Source organism: Panthera pardus, unplaced genomic scaffold (assembly GCF_024362965.1).
Source record: "Panthera pardus isolate Hobbes unplaced genomic scaffold, ASM2436296v1 HiC_scaffold_20, whole genome shotgun sequence".
Classification (NCBI taxonomy): Eukaryota; Metazoa; Chordata; class Mammalia; order Carnivora; family Felidae; genus Panthera; species Panthera pardus.
Genome location: NW_026526766.1, coordinates 43,723,578 through 43,750,941, shown reverse-complemented (window position 1 = coordinate 43,750,941; position 27,364 = coordinate 43,723,578). Strand labels below are relative to the sequence as shown.

Genomic DNA, 27,364 nt, shown 5'->3' with positions numbered 1-27,364 from the left:
CCCCCAAACTCATCTTGAGAGAGCAGCAGTATAAAAAGCATTCAACATGAGAAGTAAACAAGACAGAAATCTTGTGGCTGAATACAAAGTATGTGAGACCAACAAAGCAAGAGCAGGGGGCACTCTAGCAAGCATAACAAAGCCCCTTCAGAATAAAGTAGCTATAAAGCATCAGTTCATTAGCCTCTGATGTCTCTAATAGGCAGACCACCTCTAAGTTAAAATCTTGAAAGTCAGTAGCAGAATTCTGAGTTAAAATTCAGTGTGCAAAACTCTACGTTCTAAAAACATGTCTTTAATCAAACACCTGAATACTTTCACAAACTTTGTTTCTATAAGGGTTTCTTTTTTAAAATGATACTTTTTCCACTCCCCCCCCCCAACACACAGACAAATTTAGGAAATCACATACAATCAACACATTACAGCAGTATTACCAGTATCACATTTTAAAATGATACTGAAATTTATAATTATTAGATGCTGCCTTCATTTTTATATTAAAAATTACATGGTCTGGTTTATTAGCATGAATGTCTTTAAGAAGACAATTGAGATTTTTAAGAAGACAATATGGGATTTGCCAGACTTCCCTGAAGTAAAACTTTATTCCAAAAATTGTGGCAGCTGGGTGGCTCAGTTGGTTAAGTGTCCGACTCTTGATTTCAGTTCAGGTCATGATCTCACAGTCGTTAGATCAAGCCCCACATTGGGCTCTGCACTGAGCATGGAGCCTGCTTAAGATTCTCTCTCTCTCTCTCTCTCTCTCTCTCTCTCTCTCTCTCTCTCCTCTCCCTCTGCCCCTCTCCCCGGCTTGCACACGCTCTCTTTCTCTCTCTCAAAATAAATAGACATTAACAATAATAATTATAAAATAAAAACTGTGCATGATCAAAAAGTAACTGATACTGCTTCTTTTCACAAGGAAGTATTCCAGTATCTTCTATTTACAACTGGAGCATACCTGTAGTTTCAGTTTTTATCCCACCATACCAGTGGGATGAAGAGGTCACACTTAAATCTTTACAGCCCTTGACACTTTACTGTGCAGTAAGAATGTGGCGATAGATTTCTCAAACACTTCATGGCAGAAAAGTTTCTCAGGCCCTCCTCTCCTCCATATAGCTGATTCTTTGCAACAAAGGAGAAAGGAAGCAAGTCCACCTTTCATGGCAAGTAACATGTGGTTTCAAATCAGACACACAGAGATAAGAGAAGGAAATGTAAGAAGTAAAGATGCAGTTTGACACCTTTCCGATTGCCAAAATATAAAAGGTCAGAGAGAGTAAGCAGTTTTTCACTGAACTGTTAAATGTCTTAGTGTAGACTAAAAGCTTGAATGTTCACTTCACAAATGCTTACCTGGGATGAAAATTTCTACTTAACAACATGTTTGCGGGAGGGGGGGTGTAATATTAATATATCTTGTAATATGTAATGTATTTAAGAAAACTTATGCCTTTACAGCCTTTACATGCTAAAATTATAGATAATTCAATTTAGGAATGGACCAATCCCATAAACTACATAAGGGAGCATACATCGTCTCCTCCAACCAAATGTTAATGTTAGGTGAGTGTGATGACCACTACACTACAGAAACTAACCAAATGTTAATGTACAACAATAACTACAGTAACAAATTTTTTTAAATTTACTCACCAGCTTTGTATGCTATTGCATTAGAAGCAGGCACAGACTTCTTATAACACAGAAATACACTGGAACCCCACTGTAAAATATAAATTATTTTTTAAGAACACCAAAGAGTGAAAATAAATTGATTCTGTTGAATGTCTTCTAAAGATTCTATTTATTCACTGAAGTCTATGTAAAACATACATTTATCAAACAGACTACAGACTATAAAAAAATAGCAAAACATGAAGTTCAGAACACTAAAAGAAAGGAGTAAAAGAACATTGCCACAAAAATTAAATTGATTAAAAAAAAAAAAAAACAGTTTTGAAAAGTTTAGAATGGTGTAATCAGACACTTTGAAAGAAACAGCACAAAGTTGAGTGGGCCGTAGGGCCCAAACTAAGGAAGACTGGGGTAACTGAGAAGCTATGATGTCATTACCTCCAGGGGCAAACTGTCTTGACTAATAGCCATGGGTACATCAGACATCTTTGCCTATATCACATTAAAGCTAGTAATAGATTTATCCAAAAATATTTTTCAAAATAAATCTGACCCAGTAGTAGACTTCAGTCTCACATAAGTATAAATCAGAGGTGCTTAAGACTCAATCAGTTAAGCATCCAACTTCAGCTCAGGCCATGATCTCACAGTTCGTAGGTTCAAGCCCCATGTCAGGCTCTGTGCTGACAGCTCAGAGCCTAGAGCCTGCTTCAGATGCTGTGTCTCCTCCCTCTCTCTCTCTCTCTGCCTCTCCCCTGCTCACACTCTGTCTCTGTCTTTAAAAAAAAAAAAAAAAAAAAAAAAAAAAAAAGCATCCCAAAAAAAAAGCCATGTAATACTACAATAATTAAAATAAATAAATATAAGGGGAGTTCTCTATCCAGTCTCCCTAGAGCTGTCCATAAAGATACCTCTAAAACACAAAAGCTAACAAAACCTCTATATTAGTGTGTAACATAGGCAATATTAGCACATACCAAAAAAAATTTTTTAAATCCCTGACTTTAAGTATTTATTTTTTCAATGAAATTATTCCCAAAATCAGATAGCTAAGGATCTTAAAACTTACTATGAATCATAAAAGAGAGATAAAAATAATTTTTAAAAAACATGAAAATAAAAACTGAGTAAATTATACACCCAATAATAAACAGGAGTCCAAAAATTATCCTTCTTGGGGGTTGGTGTTAAGAGTACACATGCAACAACTTTATTCTTACCATTCCACAATTTAAGTTTTTGTCAACCTTGCAGAAAGTATGAGGAGGGGTTTCTCCTTTACTGGTTACAATAACACAGATATCAGTTACAGCCAAGGAATTCTGGGGTCGAATTAGAGGAGCTCTTCGATAAGTGATAAAGATTCTTTGTGAAGTAGTTGAACTATTGTTGACATTGGCACAGCGACCATAGGGTGTGGCTTGGATCACTTCGCATCCTGGAATAAGCCTTTCTTTCCCTTCATATAAAACTCTGCATGGCAGGGAGGAGAGAAATAGGTAGATAGGTAAGTAAACATAATTCTGGCTTTCCTCTCGAAAACAAACCAACAAAAAAATGGGGGGGGGGGGGTGAGTTCCTCTACTGTTTCTCAAATCTTAATTGCAAACCAAAAGTAAGATCATTACTTTGGGAATTATAGATCTCTTAACTATTTTTTTCAAAGCTGGAATATAATTTTAAGAGCAAATAAGATCAAATAACTTAATTTTTTTATTGCTTATTATAAGAAACATATTAAACAAGAAAGGGGCAACACCACAAACATCCCAAGGTTGATTCCTAGATCAAGTATTCAGATGTTTCCACAAAATTTCCTTCATAATTCCTGTCAAAACTTTACCTTTAAAATCCTTTGACTAAAACTACAAAACAGTTTAAGAAATTAGACATGAGCATTTAATAAATAAAAAGACTTCCCATAGCCACGATAAGAAGACAAAATATTTGGTATGATGTCAATATTTCCCAAAGAGATCTACAGAATCAATACAATTCCTTCCTATCTAAATCCTAGCTGCCTTTTTATATAGAAATTGGTAACGTGAGGGGTGTTTGGGTGGCTCAGTCAGTTGAGTGTCCGACTTCAGCTCAGGTCATGATCTCACAGCTTGTGAGTTTGAGCCCTGCATCGGGCTCTGTGCTGACAGCTCAGAGCCCGGAGCCTGATTCGGGTTCTGTGTCTCCCTCCCTTTCTGCCCCTCCCCTGCTCATGTTCTCTCTCTCAAAAATAAATAAACATTAAAAAAAAATTTTTTTAAGAAATTGTAACATGATCCTAAAATTCATATGGAGGTGCAAGGGACTCAGTATAGACAAAGCAAAATGGAAAAAAAAGAACAAAGTTGGAGGACTCACACTCTCCCATTTCAAAAGTTACTACAAAACTAATCATCAGCACAGTGTGGTGCCCTTATAAAGGTAAACATATAGACCAATGGAATGGCATGGGAAGTGCAGAATTAAACCCATACATTTACAGTCAACTGATTCTGACAAGAGTGCCAAGATAATTCAGTAGGAAGAAAACAGTCTTTTCAACAAATGGTGCTGGGACAACTGGGTATCAAATGCAAAAGAAAAAGAAGTTGAATCCCTTCCTTATACTACATATAAGAAATGGATCAAACACTTAAATGTGAGAGCTAGAATGACAAAACTGTTAGACAAAAAACTGTAAAATTTATTAAAAAAAAATAAAAATTTGTGACCTTGAATTCTACAAAGCCTTCTTACATAGGATACCAAAAGCACAAGTGACAAAAGAAAAAATTTAAAAAAACTGGACTTCGTCAAAATAAAAAACTTCCATGCCACGAGTGATACCATCAAGAAAGTGAAAAGACAATGGACAGAATGTGCAAATATTTGCAAATCATGTATCTAATTAGAGAAATTTTCCAGAATATGTAAAGAACTCTTACAAATCAATATAGAGATAAATAACAATTTAAAATGGATATAGGATGATTACAGCTTTGTAATAGAGGCTAAAGTCTGGGATTGTGATGCCTCCTGCTTTGGTCTTCTTCTTCAAAATTTATTTGGCTATTCGGGGCCTTTTGTGGTTCCATATGAATTTTAGAATTGCTTGTTCTAGTTTCGAGAAGAATGCTGGTGCAATTTTGATTGGGATTGCATTGAATGTGTAGATAGCTTTGGGTAGTATTGACATTTTGACAATATTTATTCTTCCAACCCATGAGCAGGGAATGTCTTTCCATTTCTTTATATCTTCTACAAAGCTGTAATCATCAAGACAGCATGGTATTGGCACAAAAACAGACACATAGACCAATGGAATAGAATAGAAACCCCAGAACTAGACCCACAAACATATGGCCAACTAATCTTTGACAAAGCAGGAAAGAACATCCAATGGAAAAAAGACAGTCTCTTTAACAAATGGTGCTGGGAGAACTGGACAGCAACATGCAGAAGGTTGAAACTAGACCACTTTCTCACACCATTCACAAAAATAAACTCAAAATGGATAAAGGACCTGAATGTGAGACAGGAAACCATCAAAACCCTAGAGGAGAAAGCAGGAAAAGACCTCTCTGACCTCAGCCGTAGCAATCTTTTACTCGACACATCCCCAAAAGCAAGGGAATTAAAAGCAAAAATGAATTACTGGGACCTTATGAAGATAAAAAGCTTCTGCACAGCAAAGGAAACAACCAACAAAACTAAAAGGCAACCAACGGAATGGGAAAAGATATTTGCAAATGACATATCGGACAAAGGGCTAGTATCCAAAATCTATAAAGAGCTCACCAAACTCCACATCCAAAAAACAAATAATCCAGTGAAGAAATGGGCAGAAGACATGAATAGACACTTCTCTAAAGAAGACATCCAGATGGCCAATAGGCACATGAAAAGATGCTCAATGTCGCTCCTCATCAGGGAAATACAAATCAAAACCACACTCAGATATCACCTCACGCCAGTCAGAGTGGCCAAAATGAACAAATCAGGAGACTACAGATGCTGGCGAGGATGTGGAGAAACGGGAACCCTCTTGCACTGTTGGTGGGAATGCAAATTGGTGCAGCCGCTCTGGAAAACAGTGTGGAGGTTCCTCAGAAAATTAAAAATAGACCTACCCTATGACCCAGCAGTAGCACTGCTAGGAATTTACCCAAGGGATACAGGAGTACTGATGCATAGGGGCACTTGTACCCCAATGTTTATAGCAGCACTCTCAACAATAGCCAAATTATGGAAAGAGCCTAAATGTCCATCAACTGATGAATGGATAAAGAAATTGTGGTTTATATACACAATGGAGTACTACATGGCAATGAGAAAGAACGAAATATGGCCCTTTGTAGCAACGTGGATGGAACTGGAGCGTGTGATGCTAAGTGAAATAAGCCATACAGAGAAAGACAGATACCATATGTTTTCACTCTTATGTGGATCCTGAGAAACTTAACAGAAACCCATGGAGGAGGGGAAGGAAAAAAAAAAAAAGAGGTTAGAGTGGGAGAGAGCCAAAGCATAAGAGACTCTTAAAAACTGAGAACAAACTGAGGGTTGATGGGGGGTGGGAGGGAGGGGAGGGTGGGTGATGGGTATCGAGGAGGACACCTTTTGGGATGAGCACTGGGTGTTGTATGGAAACCAATTTGACAATAAATTTCATATATTGAAAAAAAAATAAATAAAATGGATATAGGACTGACAAAGAATATATGGAAATTCTCTGTACTATCCTTTTTTTTTTTTAATGTTTTTATTTATTTTTGAAGGAGACAGAGAGAGACAGAGCATGAGCAGGGGAGGAGCATAGAGAGAGTGAGACACAGAATTCGAAGCAGGCCCCAGGCTCTGAGCTGTCAGCACAGAGCCCATGCAGGGCTCGAACTCATGAACTGTGAGATCATGACCTGAGCCAAAGTCGGACTCTTAACCGACTAAGCCACCAAGGCGCCCCATTCTCTGTCTTATCCTTAACAACTCTTCTGTAAAACTAAAATTATTTTAAAATAAAACATTTTCTTTTCTTTTTTTTAAGTGGGCCAAAGAAGATACGGCTGAAAACATAAACAGATGCTCACCATATTAGCCATTAGGGAATTACAAATCAAAGCCACAATAAGATAACACTTCATATACACTGGGAAGACTATAATCAAAAAGACAGATAATTACAAATTGGTAAGGAGAGAGTGTAGAGAAAGTAGAATCCTTATACCAAGATGGTGGGAATCAACTGCTTTGGAAAACAGTCTGACAGTTCCTCAAAGGGTTTAAACATGGAGCTTCTGTATGACTCAGCAATTCTACTCCCAGGTATATACCCAAAAGAAATGAAAACATACGTCTGCACAAATACTGGTACACAAATACACATTTAACAGCATTATTCATAACAGCCAAAAAGTGGAAACAATCAAATATCAACTAAGGAATAGATACATAGAATGTGGCACACCCATATAACAGAATATTGTTCAGCAATAAAAAGCAATGAAGTACTAACATGTGGCACAAATCCATGAACCCTATCAACAAAGGCCACATGTAGTATGATTCCATTTATAGGAAATGTGCAGAATAGGCATGTCTATAGAGACAGAAAGTAAACTAGTAGTTGCCTAGGGCTAGAGAGTAGAAAGGGGTAGCAGAGAGTGACTACTAATGAATATGGAGTTTCCTTTTAGGGTGATGAAATATTCTAAAATTGGCTGTGATGACAGTTGCATAAATCTGTGAATATACTAAAGACCAATAAATTCTACACTTGAGATGGTTGAATTGTGTGATAATCTGAATTATATATGTCAATGAAGCTGTTAGAACCCAACTAAATATTAAAATAAAAAGCCTCTATATTTAAATCAGGATAGTATTAGCAAATCACTAAACAGAACAATGAACACAAAAATAATCTAGTATGATAATGGTGACATCTCAAAATACTACTGGAAAGATGGGCTTTTTTAATTTAATAAGCAGTGCTTGAATAACTGAATTGCCATTTTGGGGAAAAAAATTCTATTTATACTTCACACTGTACACCAGAAAAAGCTCCCAGTGGATCACAGAGATAAATGTCAAGAATGAAACCATACCAGTACTAAAAGAAAATCAGGGGAAACTAGGTGGCTCAATTGGTTGAGCGTCTGACTCTTGATTTCGGCTCAGGCCATGATCTCAGGGAGGTGGGATCGAGCCCCATGTCCAGCCCTGCACGGAGCATGGAGCCTGCTGAAGATTCTCTCTCTCCCCCTCTGCCCTTCTTCCCTGCTCACATACACCTCTAAAATAAAATATAAAAAGAAAGAAAACCTAGCAGTGGGGAAAGTGTAACTATGACTCAAAATCTAGAAGCAATAAAGAGGAGTAATAAACTTCATCAAATAAAGTTTACATGACAAAAAACACAAGTCAAAAGACAAATTATATACTTGGAGAAAACATTTGGAGACTTATTTCACAAAAAGTTTACCTTTCTAATACATAAAAATGTCCTTTAAAAAAAACAACAAATACATATGTATCAAAAAAGAAGCCAAAACCGTTTCTAAAAAGATATGGTCTTTAAACATATGAAAAATGCTTAATCTCATTAAAATTACTCTGACACATCATTTCTTGACTGAGACTGACAAAAATTCAAAAATTCGATCCCGGATTTTGTGGATGGGACTGTGGGGAAAGCAGCACTTACATATACTGATGGTGGGAGAATAAAATGATGGGACACAATGGAGAGAAATTTGGGAACATTTAACAAAATTATGCATGCATTTATCTTTTATCCCAGCAATTCCCTTTTAGGGCTACCTGAAAATATACTTCCACAAATATGTAACAATATATGCACAGTTATTCACTAAAGCATTCTTGTAATAGCACAAGACTGGACAGAACCCAAATGTCCATCAATGGAGGTTTGGATGAACAAAGTATATACATCCACAGAAATAAGTACTATAGAGCTATAAAAAAAAGAATGAGAAAGATCTCCATGTTCAAATATGGAAATACCCTGTTGGGTGAAAAAAACAAAGTTTAAAATAGTGATTACAGTATTTATATTTTAAGAGGAAGAATTAAAAATCCTTTTTATGTTTGTAAAAACACACAGTAAAAGGATAAATCAGAAACTACATTAACAGAGGAAGGGAGGGCAGAAAGTATAGAGAAGAAAGTAGAGAAAATAAAGACTGAAGCATTATTTCCCTAAATATAGCTTTTTACATGTTTTGAACTATTACAACATTTTCCATATTAAGAGAAAAATTTTTTTAAACAAATGAAACACAAATAGAAACAGATGAACCTAACTGCATAGCAAATTGGTAGCATAACCATGTAAGAAATACTATTTCATGGGGCACCTGGGTGGCTCAGTTGGTTAAGCATCCATCTGATTCTTGATTTTGGCTCAGGTCATGATCTCACAGTTCATGAGTTTGAGCCCTGCATCGGGCTCCACGCTGACAGTGTGGAGCCTACTTGGGATTCTCTCTCTCTTCCTCTCTCTCAAAATAAAAAAATAAACTTAAAAAAATACTATTTCATATAATTTTTTAACACAGTAAGTACTCTGTAAGTGCTTGATGGGTCTTATTCTAGGGGCAAGAACTCAGTAAACAGGTTTACTATTGGTAGTAATAGCGATATTGTAATTTTGAAATTATGTGTATAAGATAAAGCAATAAGTAACTTGTTTATGATTTAAGAACCAAGATTTTAGGTGTAAGAGAAACAAGATACAATCCAAAATGAGTTAAGAAAACGTTCTTTAATGTTAAATTTGATCTTGAAATGTTAATATGAACTCATGATTTGAAAAATAGAGATAAAAATAGACACCTCAGTAACAATGAATACATATAGCTCTAGATTTTGATTGACAAAGCTGTCAGCTGGAAAGGGATCCCACTGGCCAAACCTGGAACAATTTGAGCAAACCGAATAAGGACTGGAATAGATTGTTATCACATGGAATAAATTAAAATCCATAGTTTTAATTATTCTCGAAACAATAAAAAAACAAAAGAGAGAATAAGAAAGCTCTCCACTCAAGCTCTTCAAGAAAAATGAGTTAAAAAATTTATTTTTTAAATGACAGAATTAGAAAAGTCTCATTTTACATCCCCCACCAACCCACCCATGCAAGATCTAATTCAAACAATGATCAATGGATGCTAAAAAATGAAAAGTGTAAAAGAGCAAGGAACAAGATATTTAAACAATGCCCACAACTCCACAAATAACAAAGAAAATAAAAATGCCTTTACCATAGATATGTGGCAATTACCATCTCTTTTTAAAAATTTTTTTTTAACATTTATTTATTTTTGAGAAGAGAGAGAGCATGAGCGGGGGAGGAGAGAGAAAGAGGGAGACACAGAATCTGAAACAGGCTCCAGGCTCTGAACTGTCAGCACAGAGCCCGACGAGGGGCTTGAACTCACGGACTGCGAGATCATGACCTGAGCCAAAGTCAGACGCTTAACTGACTGAGCCACCCAGGCGCCCCAATTACCATCTTAACTTAAGTGACTGAACTTAATATCACTAATTATGGGACAGTCTGTCACTACCTGCTGTCCTAGTGTCAGCACTACCTGTAAGTATTCTTGCCAAAAATGTTTAACATAAATTTAAATTACGCTTTGAAACTCACATCTAACTGATAGGAAATACTGATGATAAGGTAACAAATTAAACAACATAATGAGGAAAGAATCAGATAAATCTGGACTGTGAGGCATTCTAAAACTTCTCTTCAAAGTTTTTTTAAATTTATTTTTAGAGAGAGAGCATGCATGTGAGTGAGGGAGGGGCAGAGAGAAAGGGAGAGAAAATGCCAAGCAGTCTCTGCACTGCCAGCACAGAGTCCAAGGCAGGGCTCGAACCCACAAACCGTGAGGTCATGACCTGAGCTGAAACCAAGAGATGGACGCTCAACCAACCGAGTAGTGTGGGGGGCATTCTATAAGACAACTGGCCAACACTCTTCAAAATGTCAATATGTAATACTAAAATGTTGGGGAGATAAAGAGACTAAAGAGGCATTATAACCAAATGCAATGGATTAAATAAATAAATAAATAAATAACCAAATGCAATGGATAAACGATGACAGGACCCTGAATATTTTTTTTAAAGGCTGTAAAAGATATTCTTGGGATAACTGTGAATATTTGGATAGGGAACAGATATTGAAAATATGACAGAATTATTAATTTTCTATATACCATTGTTATACAGGAGCATGTCTTAAGGGATGCATGCTGAAGCATTCATGGGAGAATTGTCATGGTATCTCCAGCCTCCTTTCAAGTACTTTAGCAAAAATATGGAAAAACATTAATTTGTTGAAACTAGGTAGAAAGTATACTGTTCATTATACTATATAGTCTATCATTCAGGAAGAAAGGATACTGGTATTTATTATAATATTCAATTAACTTTTCTGTATGTTTGAAATTTTTCAAAAAAAAAAAAACAAAAGTGCTGGAGAAAAATTCTTTTGAAAGTCAATGAATCTGATAAGTAGAGGAAGATAAGAACTGTATACAGTAGTCTGTGATTCTTCATCTTAATACACACATCTGACACATAAGATAATATATTCTACTATTTAAATCATACTTTATAGAGTATTTGATACAGGGGATTATCAGATCTTACATACTTTAACTTAATTTTTTCCAGAAAAAAAAACAATTACTGTTTTAATAAATAGCTCATCTCAGTTTTTAGAAGCCAAAAAGGTCAGAAGTTTGACAAGAGTATTTCATATTTAGTTGAATGAACTAGGTACCTGCCTTTGTAGTGGCCATAGGTTTTCCAAACCTCACTAGTGTGCTTAAATGGAAGGTGGGACAGACAGGTCAAAATATTTCAGTCACCAGATATTAACATATATATATACATCAGGGGTGGAGGAGTGGCAGGAGAGCAAGTAAGAGAGAGAGAGAGAGAGAGAGAGAGAGAGAGAGAGAGAGAGAGAATCCCAAGCAGGCTCCATGCTCAGCCCACAGCAACAGATGACCTGAGCTGAAACCAAGAGTTGGACATTCAACCCACTGAGCCACCCAGGCACCCCACAATTATTTGATCTGGAAAGAAAAATTTACAATTATGATTAACTAAAAGACAATTCAACCTACACTCTAGCAAACTTGGATTAATAAACTACCATAACAAGCCTAGATACGTACGAAAGAGCCACTTGCAACCTGGAAGTATGTAAGTATAATTATCTAAGTCATCATTTGATTTTTAAGTTGTGCCCCTGAACCACAAGCAACAACGATCTCTGAAAGATTCACATCCTTTCAATTACAATTGTATGGGGGTGGGGGGCCGGTATGAAGAAAAGGATATGAAAAGATGGCCTTTAAGAATAACTGGCTGACAGTGAACAGTGAGGCCTGAAACATAAGTTATGTCCCTGGCTTGATTCCCTTCAACTGACATGAATATTGCCAAAATTTTACCCTATACCCATCCTTCTATAGCTATTACCTATCTTAATAAAATCATAGAGAAAATGAAAAGCACTGACAGTAAAACCATTACATGTCCTGAATTACTCCCCCAGAACCAATAACTTATGTTCTACCCATTTAACCCCCTTGCCTGTTCTCAAAAGTCCCTCCCATTAAAGGCTAATCCAATCACCTATGCTGTTGACATTATCCCTTCAATCTGTTTCAGAATTTTATTCTAATATATCCTCATTCCTATATTTTCAACCCTTTCTTTTCCATTGGTTTCTCCCCTTCAAATAAAGATGTTCAAGGTTATCCCCTGGAAGAAAGGTAAAAAACAGCCCATGACTCCGTATTGCCTCATCCCCCCAGGTATCCTCAACTGCTGCTTCTAGGAATTTTGAGAAAATATAGATTCTGATTCAGTAGGTCTGGGGCAGTGCCTGAGATTCTGAATTTCTAACATGTTCCCAAGCCCTACAGATGATACTGGTTCAAGGACTACATCTTGAACAGCAAGGCCCATTACTATCTTCTCTTAAAGTCAAGTTTTCAAAAAAAAGCCTCTATTGATCAAATTCCAATCATTTCTCAACCACCTGGCTCCTGTGCTTAATATATAAAGTTGTATGACCACCATCCTAAATGTATTGACTTGAAGGAAAATCACAGAAGCTAAACAGGGTGGCCAATACTAAGAAGTTAAACAGATGCTACACAAAGGTCAAGTAAGATAAGGACAAATCATCCTCTGACTTTGGAAATTTGAACATAGCGAGGACCTTAGGACCATATCACCAGAGCTCTACTGCAAAAGTAGAGGAGGTGATGAGTACAACCAAGCAGTGGCCAAGTGGAACAGCTCACTACCTTTCTTAATATCTGCACAACTATTAACAGAAAAAGTAGCAACCATTTAAAAAACAAACAAACAAACAAACAAACAAACAAAAAGAACTCCATGGGACAATCAGGGAAATTTGGATGTATGATGATATTAAATAATCATTTTTACAGTGTGGTATTGTGATTATATTAAGAGATTTGACATAAAAATCAGTGTAATACATCACAATAGAAAGAAGGAAATAAATATCTGCACGATCTCAACACAGAAAAGGCATTTGAAAAAATAAAACACACCTTCATGATAAAATCTCTCATAAAATCAGAAGTAGAAGGAACCTTTCTTAACATGATAAATGGCATTTATGAAAAACCCACACCTAACACCATATTCAATTGTGAAAGACTGAAAGCTTCCCACCTTAGTTCAGGAATAAGACATAGGTGCCTTTTCCGCTACTGCTATTCCACACTGTACTGTAAGTTCTAACCAGAGCAGTAAGACAAGGGAGAAAATACAACAAACTGCAAAGGGAGCAGGAAAAACTAGTTCTACTTACAGATGAAATGATCCTATGTATTAAAAAAATCCCCAAATATCCAAAAGAAAGCTATAAGAGCTAACAAATTCATCAAAGTTGTAGGGTATAAGATTAACATATAAAATTAAAATTCAGCTGTGTTCGTATATAACAGCAATGAATAATCCAAAAAGGAAATTAAAAAAAAATACCATTTTTAATGGAACCCAAAAGAATATGTAGAAATAAAATTAATCAAGGAGGTGAAAGACTCATACACTAAAAACTACAAAACACTGCTGAAAGAAATTAAAGACCTAAATAAAGGGAAAGAGATCTCACATTCAAAAGTTAGAAAGCTTAGTGGTATAAAAGTGGCAGTACTCCCTAAATTGATCTATAGATTAAATGCAATCCCCACCAAAATTCTGACTTCATGTTTTGCATAAATGGACAAGCTGATCCCAAACACTTCCTAAAATGTTCTCAAATACCTGTATGTTTTAAGTAACTGAGGATAATTGTAATAAAACAGAACAGCTTAATAAAAGACATGTATACATGGCAAGTATTATAGGTATTCTAAAAACATAGCTTGTTTACAAAAGAGTCAATGTAGACATTTTTGGGATAAAAGTTTTTACAAAGAATGTACTTCACTGGCTGTGGACTAGATACTAATACCTGATAACCACTACACTCACTCTAAATGGTAAATACCTCCCCCCTTCTGGCATTTAAAACCATACAACACAATTACATTTTTTAAAACAGGAATGCTCCTTTGTTAAAGGAGTTCAGGGCTTCACAAAACTTCACCACATAACCCAAGTAGCTCCTTAAAAATATAATCTTTTATTATACCTTCTTGTTCTTTTATGTTTAATTAATAAGCTTATCTGATAAGTACAACAGAAATGGAATCACATTTCAGGCTCTAATGCCTTCATTTCAATATGCTTTTGAAAGGAAATGATCTCATGATTCAAGTACAATGCAGAGAAATTCAGTAAGCGTGGATAGAGATATGTAATATCTAACTTGATCCTGAAGTAACAAATAATAGAACTATCAAAAAATTCAAATTTCTATTCCCATGCACCTTAAATAAGTGTTATTTCCTTCACTATAGCAAAAGAAAATAAGTCACCATACCCAATGTCGGTAAGGGGTGGTTTGTCTCTTGCTCTCTTGTAACAGAGGAAAAGTTCGGGGCTTTTCAGACTTCCATAGTTCAAATTTGCTTGGAGAGCTGATGGAGTGGCTTCAACACAGGTGTAACCTTCAGGTACTGTTTCCCCAGCAGATTTGTTAATAACTGCAATGTCTGTAATTGGAGCTTTAGGCCCAGTTGACTTAGTATCTAAACGATTTATTTCTTGATCCAAAAGAGTAGATGTGTCAGTGAGACCTGCCACAACAAAGTAGTCAGTCACTCTTGGCCCTTTGTCTTCTATCATGGCTGCTACTGTATTTCCTACAAAAGGAAAAAAGGAAAAAAGACATCAATTAAAGAAAATACTTTATCTTGACTCATTAAAATTAAAATACTCCTGAGTTAACAGTGATCAACTAGCATACTTCCCAGTTAGATTTATAATCAAATTGTTGTCATTCTATAGAAGAAGCCTGTTTTGGTATCATGTTGTCAGTTTTTATCTCCTATAAAATACAAGTTTACAACATCAATTCATTTACAAGGCAACTATGATCCTTTCGTGTGCCGAGGCTCTGTTAAGAATTATTAAAGTGTCAGAGTTGGGCTATGGTGCTCTGCTTTCAGCAAAATGCACTTAATGAACAATATTCAGACCATTTAAGAAATCATTCTTGTTTTTTTAAGAAAGATCTTTTTTTTTTAATGTTTATTTATTTGTTTTGAAAGAGAGAGAGAGAGAGAGAGAGAGAGAGAGGGCGGGCAGGCGGGCGGGAGAGAGGGAGGGAGGAAAAGGCAGAGAGACAGGGAGAGAGAAAGAACTCCAAACAGACTGCACACTGTTAGCACAGAGCCTGATGCAGGGCTTGAACTCACGAACTGTGAGATCATGACCTGAGCGGAAACCAAGAGTTGGATGCTTAACCAACTGAGCCATTCAGGAGCCTCAGAAATCATTCTCTTTTAGGTTACAGAATTCCTAGAGCTAACCTTTACATTTAAACAAATGAATTGAGTTCATTATGAATTAAGTCAAGATCTAAGACAAAAAAATAGAGGTAACAGTAATAAATATAATCAAACTAGTCTCTTAATCCAGTTAGGGGTCTGTTCCTTCTGGCTAAGAAACTTTCTGGAAACACCATGTAAACTAAGGAAGTTTAGGAATCATTAAATATTTCATATATAAATACCAAACAGAGCATAAAAAACTGTAACCAAAGAAGACAAAATTATATAAAACACACATTGAGACTTAGGTACTACATGGTAGAAACCCAGAGAATATGAACGTTGAATCAAGACTTCTTTCTATAATCTCTAAATTTGGCACCTCTAAAAATAAAATTAAGCTTCTGCGGTTTTAAGTATTTCCACGGATTTTATGTGCTTTTTAAAATTATAAATATCTATGCACCAAATACAGGAGCCCCCAAATATATAAAACATTTAATCACAAACATAAGCAACCTTATTGATAAGAATGTGGTAATTGCAGGGGACTTTAATACTCCACTTACAACAATGGATAGATCATCAAGACACAGCATCAATAAAGAAATAAGGGCCGGGGCACCTGGGTGGCGCAGTCGGTTAAGCGTCCGACTTCAGCCGGGTCACGATCTCGCGGTCCGTGAGTTCGAGCCCCGCGTCAGGCTCTGGGCTGATGGCTCGGAGCCTGGAGCCTGTTTCCGATTCTGTGTCTCCCTCTCTCTCTGCCCCTCCCCCGTTCATGCTCTGTCTCTCTCTGTCCCAAAAATAAATAAAAAAAAAAACGTTGAAAAAAAAAATTAAAAAAAAAAAAAAAAGGAAATAAGGGCCCTGAATGGTACATTGGATCAGATGGACTTGACAGATATATTTAGAACTCTGCATCCCAAAGCAACAGAATATACTTTCTTCTCGAGTGCACATGGAACATTCTCCAAGATAGATCACATACTGGGTCACAAAACAGCCCTACATAAGTATAAAAGAATTGAGATCATACCATGCACACTTTCAGACCACAATGCTATGAAACTTGAAATCAACCACAGGAATAAGTCTGGAAACCTCCAAAAGCTTAGATGTTAAAGAATACCCTACTAAAGAATGAATGGGCCAACCAGGCAATTAGAGAAGAAATTTAAAAATATATGGAAACAAATGAAAATGAAAATACAACAATCCAAACGCTTTAGGATGCAGAGAAGGCAGTCTTGAGAGGAAAATACATTGTAATCCAGGCCTATCTCAAGAAATAAGAAAAATCCCAAATACAAAATCTAACAGCACACCTAGAAGAAATAGAAGCAGAACAGCAAAGACACCCCAAACCCAGCAGAAGAAGAGAAATAATAAAGATCAGAGCAGAAATAAACAATATAGAATCTAAAAAAAAAACAGTAGAGCAGATCAATGAAACCAAGAGTCAGTTTTTTGAAAAAATAAACAAAATTGATAAACCTCTAGCCAGGCTTCTCAAAAAGAAAAGGGAGAGGACCCAAATAGATAAAATCATGAATAAAAATGGAATTATTACAACCAATCCCTCAGAAGTACAAGCAATTATCAGGGAATACTATGAAAAATTATATGCCAACAAACTGGACAACCTGGAAGAAATAGACAAATTCCTAAGCATCCACACACTTCCAAAACTCAAACAGGAAGAAATAGAGTATTTGAACAGACCCATAACCAGTGAAGAAGTTGAATCAGTTATCAAAAATCTCCCAACAAATAAGAGTCCAGGACCAGATGGCTTCCCAGAGGAATTCTACCAGACATTGAAAGCAGAGATAATACCTATCCTTCTCAAGCTGTTCCAAAAAATAGAAAGGGAAGGGAAACTTCCAGACTCATTCTATGAAGCTGGCATTACTTTGATTCCCAAACCAGACAGAGACCCAGCAAAAAAAAAAAAAAAAAAAAAAAAAAGATAACAACAGGCCAATATCCCTGATGAATATGGAAACAAAAATTCTCAACAAGATACTAGCAAATCGAATTCAACAGCATATAAAAAGAATTATTCACCATGATCAAGTGGAATTCATTCCTGGGCTGCAGGGCTGGTTCAATATTCACAAATCAATGTGATACATCACATTAATAAAAGAAAAGAAAAGAACCATATGATCCTGTCAATCGCTGCAGAAAAAGCATTTGACAAAATTTAGCATCCTTTCTTAATAAAAACTCTCGAGAAAGCTGGACTAGAAGGAACATACTTCAACATCATAAAAGCCATTTATGAAAAGCTCACCACTAATATCATCCTCAATGGGGAAAAACTGAGAGCTTTCCCACTGAGATCAGGAACATGAGAGGGATGTCCACTCTCACCGCTGTTGTTTAACATACTGTTGGAAGTTCTAGCATCAGCAATCAGACAACAAAAGGAAGTCAAAGGCGTCAAAATTGGCAAAGATGAAGTCAAGCTTTCACTTTTTGCAGATGACATGATACTATACATGGAAAACCTAACAGACTCCACCAAAAGTCTGCTAGAACTGATACATGAATTCAGCAAAGTCGCAGGATACAAAATCAATGTACAGAAATCAGTTGCATTCTTATACACTAATAACGAAGCAACAGAAAGACAAAAAGAAACTGATCCCATTCACAATTGCACCAAGAAGCATAAAATACCTAGGAATAAACCTAACCAAAGATGTAAAAGATCTGTATGCTGAAAACTATAGAAATCTTATGAAGGAAATTGAAGAAGATACAAAGAAATGGAAAAACATTCTGTGCTCATGGATTGGAAGAATACTGTTAAAATGTCAATACTACCCAAAGCAATCTACACATCCAATGTAATCCCAATCAAAATTGCATCAGCATTGTTCTCGAAGCTAGAACAAGCAATCCTAAAGTTTGTATGCACCCACAAAAGACCGCAAATAGCCAAAGTAATATTGAAGAAGAAAACCAAAGCGGGTGGCATCACAATCCCAGACTTTAGCGTCTGCTACAAAGCTATAATCATCAAGACAGCATGGTATTGGCACAAAAACAGACACATAGACCAATGGAATAGAGACTCCAGAATTGGACCCACAAATGTATGGCCAACTAATCTTTGACAAAGCAGGAAAGAATATCCGATGGAAAAAAGACAGTCTCTTTAACAAATGGTGCTGGGAGAACTGGACAGCAACATGCAGAAGAATGAAACTAGACCACTTTCTTACACTATTCACAAAAATAAACTCAAAATGGATGAATGACCTGAATGTGAGACAGGAAACCATCAAAACCCTAGAGGAAAAAGCAGGAAAAAAACCTCTCTGACCTCAGCTGCAGCAATTTCTTACTTGACACATCTCCAAAGGCAAGGGAATTAAAAGCAAAAATGAACTATTGGGACCTCATCAAGATAAAAAGCTTCTGCACTGCAAAGGAAACAATCAACAAAACTAAAAAGCAACCGATGGCTGGGAAAAGATATCTGCAAATGACATACTGGAGAATGGGCTAGTATCCAAAATATATAAAGAACTCACCAAACTCCACATCCAAAAAACAAATAATCCAGTGAAGAAATGGGCAGAAGACATGAATAGACACTTCTCTAAAGAAGACACCCAGATGGCCAACAGGCACATGAAAAGATGCTCAACGTCACTCCTCATCAGGGAAATACAAATGAAAACCACACTGAGATATCACCACATGCCAGTCAGAATGGCTAAAAAGAACAAATCAGGAGACTATAGATGCTGGAGAGGATGTGGATAAACGGGAACCCTCTGGCACTGGTGGTGGGAATGCAAACTGGTGCAGCCGCTCTGGAAAACAGTGCGGAGGTTCCTCAAAAAATTTAAAATAGATCTACCCTATGACCCAGCAATAGCACTGCTAAGAATTTACCCAAGGGATACAGGAGTGCTGATGCATAGGGGCACTTGTACCCCAATGTTTATAGCAGCACTTTCAACAATAGCCAAATTATGGAAAAAGCCTAAATGTCCTTCAATTGATGAATGGATAAAGAAGTTTGGGTTTATATATGCAATGGAATACTACTTGGCAATGAGAAAGAATGAAATCTGGCCATTTGTAGCAACGTGGATGGAACTGGAGAGTGTTAAGCTAAGTGAAATAAGTCATACAGAGAAAGACAGATACCATATGTTTTCACTCTTATGTGGATCCTGAGAAACTTAACAGAAGACCATGGGGGAGGGGAAGGAAAAAAAAAAGAGGGAGAGAGCCAAACCATAAGAGACTCTTAAAAACTGAGAATAAACTGAGGGTTGATGGGGGGTGGGAGGGAGGGGATAGTGGGTGATGGCATTGAGGAGGGCACCTGTTGGGATGAGCACTGGGTGTTGTATGGAAACCAACTTGACAATAAATTTCATATTAAAAAATAAAAATGAAAACTTTAAGCATAATTTACACACAATAAAATGTACATATTAAGTGTAAAATTTGGTAAATTTTCATAAATATATATACCTGTGAAACCATTAACAATCAAGATAGTAAACATACTCATCAAAACTCCAAATTTTTTTATATCTCTATATCCCTCTATAGGCAATTATCCCTCCCTCTATAGGCAATGAATTATCTGCTGTCATATAGTTTTTAGAACTGATACACATGGAATCATACAGTATATATTCCTTTTTTTTTCTGGCTTTTTTCATAATTATTTTGAGATTCATTCATGTTTGTGTTTGTATCAATAATTCATTCCTTTTTATATTTAAAAAATATTTTTTTAATTAATCTCTACACCAAAATGGGGCTCAAACCCACAACCCTGAGATCCAAAGTCACATGCTCTACCAACTAAGCCAGCCAGGTACCCCTCATTGCTATTTATAACTAAGTAGTATTCCACTGTTGAGTATACCACAATGTTTATCTATTTACCTTTATTAATATTATCTTTATTAATAATATTAATACCTTAATAGGGTTATTTTAAGTTTGGAATTATTATAAATAAAGCTGTCTGGGGCACCTGGGTGGCTCAGTCAGTTAAATGTCCAACTTTTGGTTTCACTTCAGGTCACGATCTCATGGTTTGTGAATTTGAGACCCACAATGGGTTCTGCATTGACAGTGTGGAGCCTGCTAGGAATTCTTTCTCTCTCTCTCTCTCTCTCTCTCTCTCTCTCTCCCTCTCTCAAAATACACATCTCTTCCCCTACACTCTCTCTCAAAATAAATAAATAAACTTGAAAAAATAAGTAAAGCTTTCATAAACACCCATATATTAGCCTTATGGACAAATGCTTTCATTTATCTTAGGTCAATTCCTAAGAGGAAAGGACTGGATCACCTGCTAGGTATATGTAATTCTAAAATACTGCCAGACAGTTTCCTAGAGTGTACCATTTTATGGGAGTTCCAGTCGTTCCACATCCTCTCTAAAGCTGTATAAGGTCAGTTTTTTTAACAGACACTATAACATGCCTATAGTGAAACTTTATAGTTTTAATTTGTATCTTTCTAATGACTAGTGATGCTAACTACCTTTTCATGTGCTTATTTTCTATCCATGAATTTTCTTCAGTGAAATTTCTGTTCAAATCTTAGCTTGTTTTTTACTTGGGCTGTTAGTCATTCTTGAGTTTTGAAAAGTTCTTTATATATTCTGTAGACAAGTCATTTATCAAGCATATACTTAGCAAGTATTTTCTTGTCTTTTTACTCTAATAGTGCCTTTTGAAAAGCAGAAGTTTTTATTTTTTATGAAGTCTCATTTACCAATCTAATTCTTCTATGGGTCATGCTTGTGGTATGACATTTAAGAAATCATTGTCTAAGGTCACAAAGGTTTTCTCCCATGTTTTCCTCTAAAGTTTTATAATTTCAAGTTTTATATTTAGGTCTATGATACATTTTGAGTTAATTTTTTATATATGGTGTTCAGTATGAATCAAGATCCACTTTTTACATACAGATATCCAATTTTTCCAGCACCACTGGTTGAAAAAACTAACTTTTCTCCACTGTATTGCTTTTGTACCTTTATTCAAAAACCAAATGCCCAGGGTGCCTGGGTGGCTCAGTCGGTTAAGCATCTGACTCTTTGATTTAGGCTCAGGTCATGATCTCACGTTCATGGGATGGAGCCCCACGTCAGGCTCTGCATTGACAGCACAGGGCCTGCCTGGGATTCTCTCTCTCCCTCTCTCTCCCTGCCCCTCCTTGATCGCCCTCCCTCTCTCTCAAAATAAATAAATAAACTTAAAAAAAAAACAAAACTGCCCAACATGTTTATATTTATCTCTGGATTCTTTTTTTTTTAATGTTTATTTTTGAGAGAGAGAGAGTACACACACAAGTAGGGGAGGGCAGAGAAAGAGACAGAATGTGAAGCAGGCTCCAGGCTTCAAGCTGTCAGCATAGAGCCTGATGTGGGGCTTGAACTCACGAGCCCTGAGATCATGACCTGAGCCAAAGTTAGATGCTCAACCGAGTCACCCAGGTGTCCCACCTCTGGTTTCTTTATTCCACTGATCTATCTGTCTATTTGTCAGTCCCACATGATTTTGATTACTGTAGCTTTTATTTATTAATTTATTTTGAGAGAGAGAGCACAAGCAGGAGAATAGGGAGAGAGGGAGAGAGAATCCCAAACAGGCTCTGTGCTGTCAGTGTAGAGCCCGATGAAGGACTTGAACTCATGAACTGCAAGATTATGACCTGAGCCAAAATCAAGAGTTGGACTCTTTACCAACTGAGCCACCCAGGTGCCACAATTACTGTAGCTTTATAATAAATCTTGAAATCAGGAAATGTTAGTCTTCAACTCTGTTCTTTTTCAAAATTGCTTTTGACTATTCTATTCTAGCTCCTTTGCATTTCAGTAAGCATTTTAGAATCAGCTGGTCCATTTCTACCCCAAATAAAAGCCTACTAGGATTTTAACTGGGATTGTGTTGAAATTGTAGGTCAATTTAAGGAGGGCTGTCAATACTGAGTTTTCAAACCCACAGACAAGGTTTATCTCTGCATTTCTCTCATCAATGTTTCGTAGTTTATAGCATATGTCTTTCACATCATCAGACTTTGCTTATGTACATAATAATTAATGCTATTGTAAATGACATTGTTTCCTTAACTCAATTTCCAATTATTCTTTGCTACTACATAGAAGTACAATTGCTTTTTATATCTTGATCTTGTACAAAGTATATCTTGATCTTCATACAGTTGCTTATGAGTTACAGAGTTTTGTAGGTACCATCAAGTTTTCTACATAGATAATGTGTCCACGAATAGAGACTAATTTTACTTCTTTCTTTGCAATATAGATGTCATTTATTTCTTTTTCTTGTCTTACTGTACTAGGTAGAACATCCACTACAATGTTCAAGAGAAATGCTGACCAAAGAAGATATACAAATGACCAATTAGCACATGAAAAAGTGCTCAGCATCATTAATCACAGCAGCATTCTTCACAATAATCAAATGGTAAAAACCACCCAAATATCCATCAAAAAATGAATGGATAGGGGCGCCTGGGTGGCTCAGTCGGTTGGGCATCCGACTTCGGCTCAGGTCATGATCTCGCAGTCTGTGAGTTCGAGCCCCGCGTCGGGCTCTGTGCTCAGAGCCTAGAACCTGTTTCAGATTCTGTGTCTCCCTCTCTCTCTGACCCTCCCCCATTCACGCTCTGTCTCTGTCTCAAAAATAAATAAACGTAAAAAAAAACAAATTAAAAAAAATGAATGGATAAACATAATGTAATATATCTATACAATGGAATTCTATTCAGCCATAAAAAGGAATTGAATTTTGACAAATGCCGTAACATGGATGATCTCTGAAAAACCTTAAACTAAATGAAATAAGCCAGACACAGAGGAGAAATATTATATGGCTCTTATATGAGGTACACTGAATAGATAAATTCATAGAGACATAAGTAAAATAGAGGTTACCCAGGGCTAGGAGGGGGGAGCATGGAGAGTTCGAGCCCCGCGTCGGGCTCTGTGCTCAGAGCCTAGAACCTGTTTCAGATTCTGTGTCTCCCTCTCTCTCTGACCCTCCCCCATTCATGCTCTGTCTCTGTCTCAAAAATAAATAAACGTAAAAAAAAACAAATTAAAAAAAATGAATGGATAAACATAATGTAATATATCTATACAATGGAATTCTATTCAGCCATAAAAAGGAATTGAATTTTGACAAATGCCGTAACATGGATGATCTCTGAAAAACCTTAAACTAAATGAAATAAGCCAGACACAGAGGAGAAATATTATATGGCTCTTATATGAGGTACACTGAATAGATAAATTCATAGAGACATAAGTAAAATAGAGGTTACCCAGGGCTAGGAGGGGGGAGCATGGAGAGTTACTGTTTAATGGGTATAGAGTTTATGTTGGAGATGATGGAAAAGATTTGGGTATAGTAGTGACAATGGTTATACAACACTGCCAGTGTAGTTAATGCCACTGAAGTGTATACTTACAAATGGTTAAAATGATAAATGGAATGTATATTTGCCACAATTAAAAAAAAAAGAGAATGCTTCAATAAGCATCTCTCTACATTAATCTGGGCTTCAGTTAAGTTACAGAGTAAATTCCAAAATCAGCTTTCTAGATCAGAGTATATAAACATATGCATACCAATTATTATATGCTACCTTCTTGCCTTTTGAAAAAAAAAATACCAATTTACCATGGCAACAGTAATGTATCTATAGTCCAAGGGGTATCATAATTGTAGTTCTATTTACTGTGTTAGAGTAAAATTGGTATAAGGAGGTTGTTTTAATACACATTTCTTTGATAAAAAAAAAAAAAAAAAAAAAAAAAAGTAGGGGCGCCTGGGTGGCGCAGTCGGTTAAGCGTCCGACTTCAGCCAGGTCACGATCTCGCGGCCCGTGAGTTCGAGCCCCGCGTCAGGCTCTGGGCTGATGGCTCGGAGCCTGGAGCCTGTTTCCGATTCTGTGTCTCCCTCTCTCTCTGCCCCTCCCCCGTTCATGCTCTGTCTCTCTCTGTCCCAAAAATAAAATAAAAAACGTTGAAAAAAAAAAAAAAATTTAAAAAAAAAAAAAAAAAAAAAAAAAAAAGTAAAAAGAGGCACACCTAGCTGGTTCAGTAAGTAGAGCACATTACTCCTGATCTCAGTGTCTTGAGTTTGAGCCCCATGTTAGATGTAGACATTACTTAAATAAATTAAAAAAAAAAAAAAAAAATTTAAAGGAGAGAAGTGTTGAGAGTAGACATCTTCGTTTTGTTCCTAATCTTATGAGGAAAGTATTCAGTCTTTTATCAGTAAATATGATGTTATTTGTGGGTTTTTCATAAATGCTCTTTATCAAGTTAAGTTCTTTTCTATTCCTGAGATTTTTATCAGGAAGATATGTTAGACTATATAACACACTTTTTCTGCATCTACTGAGGTGATATATTTTTCTATCTTTAATACAGTGAATTACAATGATTAATTTTCAAGTTTCTAATCACTGCATTCTTGAAATAAACCCCACTTGGTCATGATATATTATTGCTTTTATATGTTCTTGAATTATATTTGTTAAAATTTTGTTTGAAATTTTATATACATTAATTGAAGGATATTGGTCTGTTGTTTTCTTGTAATGTTTTTAACTGATTTGCTATCAAGGTAATATAGTCTCATAAAATGAGCTGGGAAGAATTTCTTCTTCAATTTTCTGGAGGAGTCTGTATAGAATTGGTATCATTTCTTCCTTAAATGTTTGGCAGAATTCACCTGCAAAATCATTTGGGTCTGGAGTTTTCTTTGTAGGTAGGTTTTTAACCATAAATTCAATTTCTTTAACACATACAGGGCTATTTAGATTACCTACTTCCTTTCTTAGTTTGCATCTGTTTTAGTCCATGCAGGCTGCTATACGAATATCACAGACTGAGTGACTTATAAACACAGAAATTTATTTCTCGTAATTCTTGAGGCTGGGAAGTCCAAGATCAAGGCACTGGCAGATTGTATTGTTACTGACACTGATTTTCTAGTTCATAGAAGGCTGTTAACTTCCCTGTAACTTCACATGACAGAAGGGAGCAAGGGATCTCTCTGGGATCCCTTTCCAAAAAGGCACTAATTCCATTCATGAGGGTTTTGCCCTCATGACCAAAATATCTCTGAAAGCCCCAGCTCCAAATATCATCACACTGGGGATTAGGTTTCAGCATAAGAATGGGGTGGGGGGGGGGGGGGCACAACCATTCAGTCTACATAGCAGTGTCTTTCAAGGGATTTGTCCATTTCATCTAAGTTATCAAATTTATTGGTACAAAGTTGTTCATATTTCCTTATTATACTTTGAATATCTGTAGAATATGTAGTGATATCACCTCTCTCATTTCCAGTATTAGTAATTTGTGTCTTCTTTTTTTCCTGGCCAGTCTGGCTAGAAATTTATCAATTTTATTCATCTTCTTTAAGAACAAGCTTTTTGTTTCATTAATTTTTCTCTTGCTTTTGTTTTATATTTCGTTGATTTCTATTTTGATCTTTATTATTTCCTTTCCTCTGTTTATGTAGAATTTAATTTGCTCTTCTTTTTCTAGTTTCTAAGGTAGAAACAGGTCATTGATTTGAGACCTTTCTTCTTCTCTATTGTAGGTATTTAGTGTTGCAAATCCCACCAAGTAATGTTTTAGTGGCATGTAACAAATTTATGTATGTTGTGTATTCTTTTTATTCAGTTCAAAACACTTATTAACTTCCCTTTCCTAAAATATTTTCTTTGACCAATGGACTATTTATGTTTTTCAGTTTCCAAATGTGGTACTTGGGAATTTTCCAAGAATCTTTGGTTATTAATTTCTAATTTAATTCCACTGTAGTCAGAGAATATATTATATATGACTAGAATTATTTTATTTATTAAAAATGGATTTATGGCTAAGAATATGGCCTATCTTGATAAATATACCATGTGAACTTAGCACTGTAGCATGTGTACTGTTGATGGACAGAGGCCTCTACAAATGTCAATCAAGTAGGTTAATAGTGTTGTTCAAGTCTACTATATCCTTGCTGATTTTCTGTCCACTTATTCTATTATTAAGAAGATAATGCTATTAAAATATCAAATATTATTAAAATATTAAAATTTTGACTATAATTGTAGATTTGTCTATTTTTCTTTCCAACTCTTATCAGTTTTTGCTTCATGTATTTTGAAGTTCCATTATTAAGGGCATAAGCATTTAGAATTGTTATGTCTTTTTGATTAACTGACCTCTGTATCATTATGAAATGGTTTTCTCTATCTCTGGTAAAAATTACTCTGTATTAACAAAAGCTTTTGAAAAAGCTTCAAATTTTTTGAAAAAAAATTAAAATAGTTTTTTAAACTAACAGATATATAGTCTAATAATTATATTTTATATTCCACTACTGCTAAAATAATCTTTCAGAATCCATTTAGTTTCATCCTACTGTTTAGAATGGCATACATTTCAATGAATATATGCTGTTAACATCAACAAAATGTCAATAACTTCAATTTATAAAGCTAAATGTAGTTTACACAGTTCTCTCACTGTAACAAAAAGATTTCTAACAGTTTCAAAAATATCTGTGTGTTCCTTGGCGTTCCAAACCATGCAGAATGAATGGTAAATTTCACTTAAACCGCAAAGAGAGTACAGTTTTATCAAAGTTATTTGCTACATTTAAGCAATTTAAAATAGGGCCTTGGAGATTCCATTTACAAAGCATTATCAACATCAGCTCCACTGGCGGGGTCATGGAACTACA

The 27,364-nt window shown here is 35.9% G+C and overlaps 1 protein-coding gene across 6 annotated transcripts in view; it reads right to left on the bottom strand.

The window, feature by feature from the left end:
- Positions 1–27,364, bottom strand: part of DENND4C (DENN domain containing 4C) — a 124,717-nt gene that overhangs the window by 76,086 nt on the left and 21,267 nt on the right. For 5 of the 6 annotated variants that reach the window (XR_008424210.1, XM_053907977.1, XM_053907979.1 and 2 more), the window contains exons 2-4: positions 14,633–14,954; positions 2,865–3,117; positions 1,663–1,732 (exon numbers count right to left, since the gene is read on the bottom strand). Coding sequence is in view for 4 of the 6 variants with exons in the window: in XM_053907977.1 (XP_053763952.1) it covers positions 1,663–1,732; positions 2,865–3,117; positions 14,633–14,937 (628 nt within the window). In the remaining 2 variants the exon portion in view is untranslated. Of the gene's footprint in view, positions 1–964; positions 1,061–1,662; positions 1,733–2,864; positions 3,118–14,632; positions 14,955–27,364 lie in introns of those variants that run through there. The other variant, XM_053907981.1, reaches the window with a different exon arrangement.